Source organism: Colletotrichum paranaense (genome assembly GCF_030867605.1).
Source record: "Colletotrichum paranaense strain IMI 384185 chromosome Unknown Scaffold_2.1, whole genome shotgun sequence".
NCBI classification, from domain to species: Eukaryota; Fungi; Ascomycota; class Sordariomycetes; order Glomerellales; family Glomerellaceae; genus Colletotrichum; species Colletotrichum paranaense.
In genome coordinates, this window is record NW_026848960.1 from 2,127,373 (window position 1) to 2,139,940 (window position 12,568).

Genomic DNA, 12,568 nt, shown 5'->3' on the forward strand with positions numbered 1-12,568 from the left:
ACTGGGTACTCTACGCCCCAGTGCCCTGGACCATAATATCAGACGAAAGGCAGGAATAACCAACTCAACAGGTGTTGCCCTATAGTTGCGGGGGATCACCAGCGCTTCCGGGATGGGCTGCAGAAGCCTCCGGTCTGCGAATTACCGGAAAAGGCATCTGCATCGGCCCTCGGCCCCCCCGGGTTGCAGTGATCAGCGGGCCAAAACATAACTATATGGTGATTTATGTGCATGGTGACATTACGTCGGAGCGAAGAGAAGCATGGGGCAGGAGGACCATTGCGTTTAAGCTTATCTGGGTCGCCAAGGCATTAAGCTCATCGCAGCTGCCGCTTCCAGTTTAGACTCGGCTGTTGAGCGTTCAACCTTCGTGCGACAGTATGAGGGGTCACAACAGACATGGCTTCATTCTTTCATGCCTCGCCATGAAATATCCTAGTCACGCCATTGACATATAAGTAAGCACAGTCTGTCGTTCCAAAGAAGGTCCATCGCAGTTTAGGAAGTTCCACATCCACGCAGGTCTGGGCGATGCTCTAGTGCTTGGCAAGATGCCCAACTACCTAAGAGCCATAACACGATCTTGGCACGAACCTTCGCTTAACGATTTTAAACCTCGCAGCTTCCTAAATGGCTCAATTGGAGATTCCCACAATTGGACGGAGAGTGAGTTGCTTCCCATGCTTACCCTGACGTATACCTCCAATCGCAGGAATTGCATCAGCACATAGAGTATATCGCGAAGCATAGTGCTCGGAGGAAGATACGTTTATCGTCAACACAATCACACGATATCCAGAGAACTGGAAGAATGGTGACGACCTTGGAGCGAACTTGTGATTGAAGTTGATAAGAGAGCAGATGAGCTCATAGTGGCACATAATTTTGAGACTTTACTGAACGGTTCAGTCGATTTTACAGCTTCTGAGCAGGGTTGGCAGTGCTACAACCCATCAAGTACAATACTCGTGCATTCTCTGGCTCACGCTATAGTCCAATTCACTATTCATGGACCAAGGTATGGCCAAGCGTTCCTCCGATGGCATCCTTCATCATGGCTGCTAGGGCCCCTGCGTTCCAGCTTAGAAGCCCTGCTTTGCAACCTGAGCCTTGGCAGCAGCAATGGTTGCCGCCTTGTTGGGGTCGACAAAGTTGCAGCCGTTCTTGCCATTCTGGAACTGCGCGGCCTCGGCCGAGCAGACGCCGACGCCGCTGGCATCCGCGCAGCATGCGGAAGAGCAGTCAGCGTTATCGACACAGCCTCCGGTGATGAACTGAGCTCCGTTGCCCTGGCCGACGTTCTTGGCACCGGCGTTGTTGGGGGTGATTGCGAGTGCGGTCATCGCAACTGAGTCGCGACTGAGTTAGCAGCAATACTCTGATCGGAGGGTCCGCTAGGCTGGATACTCACAAGCGAGAGTGGCGAAGAGAGTGATGCGGACCATTTTTTACGAGTGTTGGCTTGGTTGGTGATTAAAGAAAGATTTTAAGATAAATGCGACTCCAGGTCGTTGAAGCGAATGTGCATGCACTGTAGATTGATAAGAGAAGGATTGATGAAGAATTAAGACCCTCTAGCCCAGAGGCAACGAGTCTTTAAATACTCAGTCGAGACATTCAGTACTCAGTCTCGCTGAATGTCTCGACTGACAGAGTTTCGAAGCTGTGGACATTGGTCCCCTGTCAATCGAGCATCCCGCCGGCCCTGGCATCGTGACACTTTCCCGTGAGACGAGTACCATCAATTCTGAAGTGATTCCCTAGGTGCCTGAAACTTGGCAATGGAAATAGCACGGCCGTCACCGAATCGCTACTCGTTTTGCGGCTGAACTCTCCCCAAACTCCATCGGGTTCGGATCATGACATGTGTCATCCGAACGGATAGATCGGTCAGTTGCGGTTTGATCGTCGTCTGAACCATGTTTTGCGCAACGTCTGCTATTAATGCGCACAGGACCACTAGGGGCCAACTTCCGATGGTCAACTGACGATCTTCACTCGCTCATCTCACCACACAAAGGAGTATCAATCGACCAGTGTTGCTCATGTCCATTCGCTGTTCCTTGATCATGCGATGACGCATCCGCAGAGAATAGTTTCTCAGTGATTGTGATCATCTTGTCATCACGACAGTTTAGTAGTTAGCTTCGTGCCTATTGAAGTTGCAGGCGTCAAAGTCTGCGAATTCCAGGTGGTTTCAAGGCATGAAGGTAAAATCTTAAGTAGAGGGCAGGTGTCCAAGGCCATTTTTTCCCTTCAATCTTCTGGAATCATTCCTCTGTACTACCAAAAAGCTGCCTCCGAACTTATCGTCGCTAGGTCTCGATTCCCAGCCGAGTCATTGGTGGACGTGTGTCTGTGACTGCTTTTACTTTATATTGTTTTCTTAATATCCTCCTGCTTTGTAGTAGGTAGAAGGCCACAATTGGACTGTTTGGCCTGAATCATCGCGGTGAGTATGTACTTATTAAGATAGTCCTGTCAACTTCACCTGAAGGCAAAGGCCATGGATCTTCTCCCATCCTCATATGTGTAGAGGATGGGCTAATTGATTTCTAGGATGAACATGTAACAAGCCGTTAGCTGATAGGTAAAGCCCTTGCCCTTTACACAAAACCGGGTCCAAGGCAAGATTACCAGCATCATGGTGTGTTTTAAATGCTCATGTACGACCCTCGACTCGAAATAGCAATGCCGTATTGGCTGCATAACCGCTGCCTATGTGGGGATGCGAGCGGAAGACTGCGTCAATAACTCTTGAACGGACCGAAACTGGTAATATGCTTCAGTCGTACAAAGCGTAACGCCAATTTGGATGTATTTGAGAATCTTTACTTCATTGGATATAGAAGAAGATAGATTGGTTACACTGAATGTATCTCAAGCTCGCCAGAGGCTCTTCGCAGAGAAGAAGGAAGTCTTAGCCTTCGCCGCGTCGCGCTAGGCATTGCTGTACTACTTCACCAAGTTCACGTGGCGAGAGAACTCGAAAACAGGCGAGTTCAATTGTGTCGCACACCCTGATAAATGGGAGTCGTCTCCTATTCTCCTCTTGCCGCAACCTGTGGCCATGTTGACAAAGACCTTTCGAACTTCTCTGTCTGAACTCCGAGCCATTCATACGGATACGGATAGCATTTCATTGGCGTCACCAGCTTTGTATTAACCCAAAATAGAGTCGATATGTTGTTTCGGTACTCCACGAGAAGTGCCTGTCTGCTTTTGGGAGTTCGATCCTTCCTCGAAGTTCACACATGGAAAATATCTGATGTGCCGGACCCGGACCTGTTCCTTCGAAGAGGCCTATCTAATGGTATCAAAGAATATCTGGCTAAGTAAAACGTCTAAAAAGAACGATCGGCTAATATGTGATGTGGCTTCAGTTGTTGTTATCGGTAACTTTCTCTACATCGATGGCGGAGAGGTCTCTCAGCTCGATGCCGAAGGAAAACCATATACTTCCTTTGATTACGGAGTCAATCAAACCTATGGCTCTCACCCAGGTCAGTACTTTAGTGAAGATATCTTCTCGGGTCTCAACGCTTCTCTGACAGACGGATAACATAGTCAATTCTACCCTCTCAATCGACTTGTCAAAATCTTGGTCCCCCGCCAACGTTTCAATCAGGACGATACCGAAAGATCCATACGGTATGGATAGGCAAGCATTGTGGGAAAGGGCAGATAACGACTCATTCTATATATGGGGAGGACACACCGCCAACACCCTCTACTTGAAGGACGAATCGCTGTCTACTGGGTCGTGGAAGTTCCAAGCCGATGGTACTGGTGGTGGCCAGTGGTTGAAAGAGACCCCTGACAACCCCACAGAATTCACAGAGCTAGTGAGAAGTGAGGACGGAGCATTTGCCAGTACTCCTCACGGTGGCTTTTGGTTCGGGGGCTGGGCGGGAACTCGAACGAAGGTATACATGACTAACGGCGAAGCGGACTTAGCTCCAGCTGGAGCTACTCCAGGTATGATTGTTTACGATTGGAATACCAAGCTGTGGTCGAATGAGACGACCGCTTTCAAGGCTGCGTTTCCTCCCTACGGGACAGTGAGAGGTGCAAGAGCACTATATGTCCCCGACTTTGGACCAAATGGCATAATCGTGCTCCTCGGTGGCTTCATGGCGACCTTGGACCCAATAGTAAGCGGAAGCGATCGCCTCCATCAATGGATGGACATATCCAACGTTACGTTCATGGATCCGGTCTCCAAGAAATGGTATAGCCAAATGACTACAGGATCTGCTCCGACTAGACGACAGTGGTTCTGCCTGGTAGGACTCAGGAGCAAAACTACATATGAGATGTCAGTATGATGGAACAGTGTCTCGAGCCAGTCAAAGTGTTAACAAAGACAGATTCTTGTTCGGCGGAACAGCTGGGTTCTCTGACAGAGCATACAGCGATATCTTTGTATTAAGTCTACCAGGGTTTATTTGGAGACAGGTGCAATTCGACGACAAATATCCACGAACGGATCATCACTGCGCAGTAGTAGGAAATCGACAGATGATTGTTGTTGGTGGAAGAACCACAAGCAAGAGTGTGGGTAATTTGGAAGGATGGGCGCTCCGAGATCCGTGGCCGCAAGGGCTTGGTTTGTTCGACTTGGCGGAGTGGACTTGGAAGGACAATTACAATGCTAGCGCTGGTGCTTATCGCAGCCATGAAGAAATTCAACGTTGGTATCGTGAAAAGTAAGTCTACAGTCCTGAAGAACTAGGGTAAAAGCTAAATAATAGGTTTAGGGGTGTCGGTTCTGTGTCATGGTCATCGGAGGAAGTCAAGACTTTCTTCGTGCCAACAGCGAAGACCACAGCCATCCCCACAGCCATCCCAACAGTTTTGCCTCCAGCGATGCCGAGGGCTACAGAAGCCTCGAGTAATGCTATTGCGGGAGCCGCCATAGTTGGGATTATCTTAGCTGTTCTTGCATTTCTGGCAATCATGTGGATTGACGGCCGTTCGGAGAGACCAATCTTCGTACCACCGCCTGTCGATAATACGAGCTCAACGAACGACACTATGGATGTCCCACTTCAGACAAAGGAACTTGAAGCGGACCCTACCCCTTGTCTAGTAGAACCGAACTCGGACCCAAAGACTGAAACAGAGCTTCAGTGGCCTCAGCGATCGATCACAGTCCTTATCAAGACGAGCCGAGCAAGGATCCGACGCTCAGAACAGAGCTTCCGGTGGCCTCGGTGGCCCCAGTGGTGGATATTTATCCTTACTACGATGAGCCGAGTGTGGAACTGAAGGCTAGAACAGAGCTCCCCGTATCGGCGGCCGATTATCTTCCTTGCCCAGCCGAGCTGAATACGGATCCAACGACCAGAACAGAACTTCCTATGAACCCGATGGTCGGAAATAAATTGAGCCTTCCCGTGGAGCTCGACGCCTTGTATAGTCCCGCCAGTACTGTAATCAGGAATGTCCCATATGGATCAAGGCATGATCGCGCCAAGCTTATCGAATGAACTGCTCATTCGGCTTCTGGTCACCATTTGAAAAAAGGAGACGTTTGGCAACGATTTGAGTTAAGAATTGAGATATTCAATTATAGTGAAGAGTGTGAAAAAAACACCTGTGACCTCAGCATAATGCTCGAAGCAGCTCCTCGTTGACATGTGCTATTTGCTTCGTGTTGTCACGCTGACATCAATGCCTCTCTTCTTATAATGGCTTGGCGACTTGTCATATTCATCCAGAAGACTCGCATATTCGTGTAGACTTTGACCGATCGTTCTCATGATCGGCCAGGCGCTATTGCATCTTTCAAACATCTTGGCGAATAACTTGATCACCAAGTGACCAAGAGCCTCCAAAGAGTGTGAGGTGTTGTCTTCCATGGTACTCAGATCGTATCCGTCAATTGCTTCGACCGAAGCCAAAGCCTCGTTAACAACGCACTCTATCCAACTTACTATCTGGCGTTCATTTACTTGGTCTCGCGTCAGTCTTGGCATTGGCATTTTCGTTGGATTATGTAACTTACTATCCAACTCTCCCGTATCCTGTGTCTCTGCGAGCATATACAGCCATTTACTGAGAAACACTGCCGCCTCAAAGGAACAGAAGCAGTGTTGCAGACTCCAGAAGAACGCCTGGCAGCTAGCCAAGTAGTCGATACCGAGTTGCACAGGAATGTTCAATGCGTGAACCGCATGTAGAAGAGCGTAGACGAGCTGAGGCCCACGTTCTGGCGGCCGAGCATCCCAAGCATTGCCTGCAATGGTCTTTGGGTTTCCGGAACAAACCTCTTGCGGTCTTCTCGAAGCAAAATGCAGGCGTACATGAGCTAACCCAAGCAGAGACGTCGCTGTCCAAGAGAGAGACCCCTTGGTATGCCTAACGTCTAAAACGGACTCGGGAGCCTTGCACCATTGGTCACGCCACCGGTGTAGCGATGATTCGAATTTTGCAACCTCTTCGGGTGCGTACCCCGGAGATGCAGGATCCAGTGAGAGTTGTTTTGCGACTATGAGGCGTTGCAGGATCGCGTGTATCATCACAAAGTTTCCAAAGGGTGAAGGAACTGGACATTCTTCCGTGCGAGGTTGAACCAAGTTGACAAACGCCTCTTGGAAGCGAACGAGCGCCGGACTCTTGCTACGAGCCTCTAACCACAACGCAGCGCTAGGCGCCAGCCATTCATCACAAGTTACTGGCAGCCACAAATCAATCTCATTCGCCAAGATGACCGGCGGAACGTTGAAGACCAGTGTTTGAAGGTTCAAGAAGCAGAATGCGGCGAGCTTCGCCCTGCGATCTGACTCAGCTCGTGCCCAGGAATGCCAGTCCAGGTCTTCGTCGGTGTGAGAGGCATCATTTACGAGTCCGCTCTCCCGCAGACACCGCGCGAGGAGGCCTGGGTACTCGAGAGATTCTCGAACGATACAGGAGTCCTCTTGCCAGGTAGAATAGGTTGCCAACAACAAGATTGCCTTCATAGTGTCTAGGCGTGAGGCTGCAGCAGAGATATAAGCTTCTTCTCCTGCCAAGGCAAGAGAGTTAGACGGCCTGGATATTCCACATAATCCTCCAGGCTGGATCGCCAACTCTCCTGATTCTAGTCGATGCAAGATTATTGCCCTTCCAGCTCGATACAATGCGGAAGCGTTGCGTGTCTCATATCGAAGTTGAGCACCGACGGCTAGGAGTGCCAGCACCAGCTCTGGAGACTCTCGATAATATTTCATGCAGAAGGTTGGCATATGCATAAAAGGATGGTGATCATTGTATCCGTCAATATACCCAGCAATGTATCTTGACAACGATAATCTGGAAGGAAGTTTAAATGATCCTAGCGCCGCAGCGTATGGGTTGAGATATTGAATGAATTGACTTCGTTGAGATTCGTTCACTTTCCAGGGTTGCCGCAAAGGTTTCAATTCGTAAAAATCATCTAAGTTATCGAGGAGACATTAAAACCATTGATGCCGAGTAGTTCATCAAGGGAATGAAGGATATAATCGCAACTTACCTTCACCAGTCCCAGCATCTGGGATTGGATTCATGTTCCGCATCGGTGGGGGTTCATTCGACGCCAGTTCTTGACTTTCAGGAGTTGACTGATACCGACCCGTGCTTGGAGCAGATGAAATGATATGTTCGGATTCCTGAAATTGCCCTGTGGCGAATCCTGTGGACGGGAAAAGATTGAATCCGTGTTGGATGTCTAGGCCGACAGCGTCGAAGAACTCAGAGATGTCAAGCATAGCCTCCATTGGACTACTGGGCAGGTTTAGTAACTCAGGGTTGTTGCCATAAGGGAACTGTTGCATGAACTCTTGAGGAGCTGCGTCTTGGTTCCCCAAGTGCCCTAAAGCGTTCAATGTCATTTGGTTAGTGGCTTGCATGACTTCATGGTAGACTGGCCATGGGTTGAGTCCCGCCGAATTTTGGTCCTGGCCTGCACTCATTGTGGACGTCGCCAGTGGAGTAGCAGCATTGCCCGTAGCGTGGTAGAGTCGCTCGTGGCGGGTAAGCAGATCCCGCCTGGCAAAGGCTTGTCCACAATGACATTCATACGGCTTTTCTTTCGTGTCTGGGGAGCAGAATGATCAACATCGTTAGCAGACGCCCCATCGATACTAAAGCAACCTATACGACACGTACGCGTTCTCAGATGTCTTCTTAGATGCTCGCCTCGAGCGAAGGTGCGATGACACACATGGCAAGCTTTTGACATGTTGGCGCGAACTCTGTCAGGGCTATTTTGCAGCCACATAATGTCGCGTTGAAGAAAGGAGGAGTGGAAGCAGCACCACTTGGCTGTCGACTTGGGCAGTGAGAAGAGAGGAATGCCCATGCATTGTCAGGCCATTTGTAATCACGTTGATTACCTATGCAATGATGTGCCATCGGCGCGTGTAGCTTGCTCATAATGTTAGATAAGCCCAGGTCCATCCGACCAAAGTACCAAAATCAAATCGGATGACTCTTACTCTTGTACTCCGAAGTCTGCCTCATTTCGGTGGGCGCAACCGCCATCAACAAAACATTAAGTTTCAGGTGACATTAATATAACTCAACGATGTCTTGATGGGCACCGTGATGACATGATGATCTTGCGCAACATTGATGTGACGAGATTAGACTTCATGGGCTTCGACACGAAGGGTCTCCGGGTTTACAAACGGCGGTGTCTCCAACCCCACCGACCTTCAATGGAATCGGGGCCATCGCCATTGAGTTGGGGTACCCCAACTGTTGAATACACAGAGGGCCAGGTTCCAAGCCATCGCGGAATCGGTGCATCTCGCTGGCTATTGCCTCAGTAATACCAGGTGCAATTGCTCTAAAGTGTTTCCCGAGCAGACAAAATGAACATCTTACCATCTTTGAAGCCGTGGCTTTCTTATTTTTTACTTCGTCGTTTTTTGCGACGTGGATCTTGCCGTGTCGCCCAGAGCACTAGCTGTTCAGTGACAGGCGACTTTAAATTTTGGGTATCAATAGCTCAGAATTTCCTCTCAATGGAGATGGATCTTAAACAAAGGTAAGGGAAACTTTCAATCTATAATTGTTCACCAGATGTACTATCCTTCTACATTCTCAGGGCTTTCGCGTTGCTTATAGGTAGTGGCTACTTTTCGAAAGGCCTCTTTTGGTGCCCACGGTGGCATCGCTTCCGACCTCAAAGGCAGCCGGTAGAAGCCACAATGCTTGGCGATCGGCTTCTACCCACTTAGTTCATTGCATAATTTCTAAGTGCACCTACAAGACGGGTACTAAAACTCCTCTGATTGAAACTGCTCCTTTGGTAAAAAGTCCTCTCATTCCCGACTGCCATAGCCCTGTCCAGCCGATGACAGTAGTCTCTGTCTCTCTTCTACGGCATCCAACTCAGGCTTTTCTTCTGTGACGAAAGTGCGACCTTTGATAGCGACGAATGCCGTTAAAAAAGCCCCGATTATGGTGCCTGATGCGCCAAGCGTGACGTTTACAGGCGTGGGATCACAGTGTAGGGGACCGTGAGTAAGAGCATCCAGCCCAGATTGCGCGAAGTTTACTAGGCCTGAGACGCACACAATCGTACCGTAGATACGACCGAAAGTGGCGAAACCAAAGACTTTTGTTGCGTAGTCCCTTTAAACTTGATCAGCGCACGAACGTATGATCCAAAAGACAGCAAGACTGAACTTACGAGATGGCCGAGTAGTATAGGGGGCGAAAGATGACAAATAAGACAACTGTAGCATAGCCCGCCCACGCGAAGGGTAGGCAATTGAGGAGGCCAATGGCAAAGATCAGGGTAGTCAGCGCGCCAAAGGTTGCCGGTACACTGAGATTATTGAGGAGAATCCCAATGAATGGGGTGGAAAGCAGTCCACCGACAGGCAAGGCAATATCGAAGAAACGATTGATGTCTTTGGCGTCGGCCTCAGAGCCCAACATGCATCGGTATTGCGCATGGATAGTCGCGATGAAGTAGTTCATCCTCAACATCTGAACGATCGTCAAAAGCAAGATGAGGATGAACCATGGACTTTGGATCTGCTGGTGGGCCGGAACACCATGCAGAACTCCCCAGACTCCACTGGCTTCCTGACGCTCCTCGTTTATCTTGACACGCTCTTCACGCTGCTCAGCATCGCCAGTGACTTCCTCAATTTGGCCAAGCTTTGACAACCGTCGATCGGCTCGAGCACTGCGTAATTTGCGCAATTGCCTTACGTCGTCAATTTCATCATCGGACTCATGTACATCGTGCGTCTCGTCTTGAGCTTTCTCAATCTTTTGTTCCAGCTGAGGAATTGAATGATAGGACCGGACGGGCATGTACGCGAATTCGGCCAGAAGAATTAGCAATGGAACGGCGATGTAGGTGCAAAAGAACTTCTCAAGTGAGAGCTTGCCTTCTGTCGCTTCATATGCCGCACGGTAGATTAGGAACACAGCAGCCGACGCGTCAAAGGCCCCGGTGACCAGTGCGATGATGTGTCCACTGTACTTGGGAAATGCGTTGGCGAGCTGGAAGCTGGAAACAAAGACAAAGGTTCCACCGAGGGCAAGCATGATGTTTCCAAGGAAGTACCCGTCAAAGTAGGCGAAGTTGCGTGAGACTGCCATGAGGAGGCATCCTAGGGTGAGGCATACACAGGAGGCGATCCAGCAAACTCGTCTACCATAGCGATCAAGGACAGAGCCGGCCAACAGCGAAGACACATTTGCTGTAACAGAGGCGGCGATGAAGAACAAGTTCAACCTGAGGTCTTGCTCGGTGCATGGAATGTAGTCGCCGTTATCCACCGCGCCCGGATCGTTGGCATCACAAAGATCGCTGTAGACACCTTCGGCGATGAGAACAGGTTTGAGGGCCGCGAATCCGAAAACAATGCCCGCAGCTAGCCAACATGCCACTATGCTAGTCGCTACTTGTACTGCAAGGCGTTAGTTTCGAGGTTGGAAGATTCTCTAGAATCTAGACTGTGGATCTTACCCCATCGTCTGGTGTTAGAGACCTTGTAAGCAGCAATGGGCTTCTCGGCGCGTACGGTCTCAATAGGCGCAAAGCTCAGTCGTCTCCATTGCGGCTCATCACTACTACTCTCGGTGTTGGATGGGTTGAGTGTGCCGAAGATAGCCTCACCATTGCCAGTTGATTCGATCTGTTCTGTGGGACGTTCGTAGTCAAAGCCTTCGGCCTGGGTGACGTGCTGGGCGAGAGACATTACCCGAGTATTGCTGAAGTAGCGATGCTTCGCGAAAGAGTATTGCGAATGGTCTAAGAACTTAGAAAATGGATACTTTTACGAGTAGGAGGAAGCCGAGAGAATGGTCTATAGAATAAATAGGGTGAAGAATTTTTTCTTCTCCAAAGGGTTCAAGAATCGAAGAGAGTCCTCGCATTTCCATCGTACCACGTTACGACGTTGCGGCGAGTTCTCCTGCCGTGCAACGTGCACGCGACCGTAGGATGCCGTGTCAGTGACGTAACAGAGAAGAGTTAAGGAAGGGTGGGGAGAGAAAGTTCGAGCTTTCCAGCAATTTCCAAATGCCGGAATACTCGGGCAAGAGGCCGGCTATCGGGGTGGGGCCTTGCCGGGGTTGGCCCCAGCGACGTTAACGGCCCGGACCGTAAGCGGAGACTCGGCCCCGGTCCTGGCTTGCTAGCTGACTTTGCTGGCAGAACAGTCAGTTGTTCACCGGCATGGGCTCCTGATACTGGCGAGAACGGAAATGTTTGCGAGAGGTAAGCGGCAGCCAATGCCGTTAGGCAAACTCGATGTCGGCTCGTATCCGGGATTGGTGTAGGTTTGTCTACCTTACGCGACTCGGTAACCTGCAGGAAACCCCGCTGCTACTAAATTTACGGAAGTAGGACTATGCCCAAAGGAGAGATCATAAATTCATTAATATTAAGTAGGATAAGTGTCATCGAAACGGCCAACAGCCGAAAATTGCTAGGGAGGCAGGCGGAGAGGTACTAATATCGATATGCTCATATCAATAGGCGGAGTGATATCGTGGATACGTACGTTTCCTGCAATGGGCATATTAAAGTTAGTTCTGATTGTCAAAATGAAAAAGAGATGGTGAGCCTCAACAAATCATCTAGAACGAACATTGAACAGCGGCGCCTTTCGAGAAGAGAAGCCTTTCGGGAAGACTGGAAGCCCTTAACTCGATGTCTCCAAGTCTCCAACTTCATAGTGGGTCCAACCCCAACACTTGCATTTGGAGTTACCTATCTACTTTTTCGGTTCTCTTGTGCTCCTAGTAAGACGAGAACATCTGTACCACAGTACGTGGTCTTAGTTGGAGCACTCGAAGTGAGTTCGATCATTGAAGGCTGAAAATTTCGCCGTAGAATGTGCAATTTCAGGATCTCGATTCCCCCGATCGAATACAAGCTTATGGGATCTCCAAGTCAGGCAGACTTTGCGCTGGCTGGAATTTCTCCGAGCACTACATAATTTGTCATCCGGATCTCTAGGCATTTTCATATTATCGCGAGTCTAGGTACTTGATTGGCCTTGAAAGGAACTGCCTTGAGCATCACCTAGGTAAGGTAAGGTAGGTGTGAGAGAGATATTTCCTACATAAG

General features: G+C 49.6%; 4 protein-coding genes across 4 annotated transcripts; 1 reads left to right on the forward strand and 3 right to left on the reverse strand.

Moving 5' to 3' along the window:
- Positions 1 to 1,082: 1,082 nt before the first annotated feature.
- On the reverse strand, positions 1,083 to 1,445 carry CPAR01_02607 (biotrophy-associated secreted protein 2; the record flags this gene model as incomplete). The annotated part of the gene is made up of 2 exons (XM_060486894.1): positions 1,083 to 1,348; positions 1,412 to 1,445. 2 exons carry the CDS (start codon positions 1,443 to 1,445, stop codon positions 1,083 to 1,085), a joined length of 300 nt encoding a protein of 99 aa, XP_060354222.1.
- A 1,865-nt stretch (positions 1,446 to 3,310) lies between these two features.
- Positions 3,311 to 5,271, forward strand: CPAR01_02608 (kelch repeat protein; the record flags this gene model as incomplete). Its single annotated transcript, XM_060486895.1, has 5 exons — positions 3,311 to 3,335; positions 3,384 to 3,503; positions 3,568 to 4,318; positions 4,371 to 4,709; positions 4,761 to 5,271. The coding sequence occupies 5 exons, from the start codon at positions 3,311 to 3,313 to the stop codon at positions 5,269 to 5,271; spliced, it is 1,746 nt and encodes a 581-aa protein (XP_060354223.1).
- A 374-nt stretch (positions 5,272 to 5,645) lies between these two features.
- On the reverse strand, positions 5,646 to 7,937 carry CPAR01_02609 (regulatory protein; the record flags this gene model as incomplete). Its single annotated transcript, XM_060486896.1, has 3 exons — positions 5,646 to 5,938; positions 6,011 to 7,168; positions 7,499 to 7,937. The coding sequence occupies 3 exons, from the start codon at positions 7,935 to 7,937 to the stop codon at positions 5,646 to 5,648; spliced, it is 1,890 nt and encodes a 629-aa protein (XP_060354224.1).
- Positions 7,938 to 9,293: 1,356 nt separating this feature from the next.
- On the reverse strand, positions 9,294 to 11,192 carry CPAR01_02610 (major facilitator superfamily transporter; the record flags this gene model as incomplete). The annotated part of the gene is made up of 3 exons (XM_060486897.1): positions 9,294 to 9,606; positions 9,665 to 10,901; positions 10,961 to 11,192. 3 exons carry the CDS (start codon positions 11,190 to 11,192, stop codon positions 9,294 to 9,296), a joined length of 1,782 nt encoding a protein of 593 aa, XP_060354225.1.
- Between the last annotated feature and the right edge of the window lie 1,376 nt (positions 11,193 to 12,568).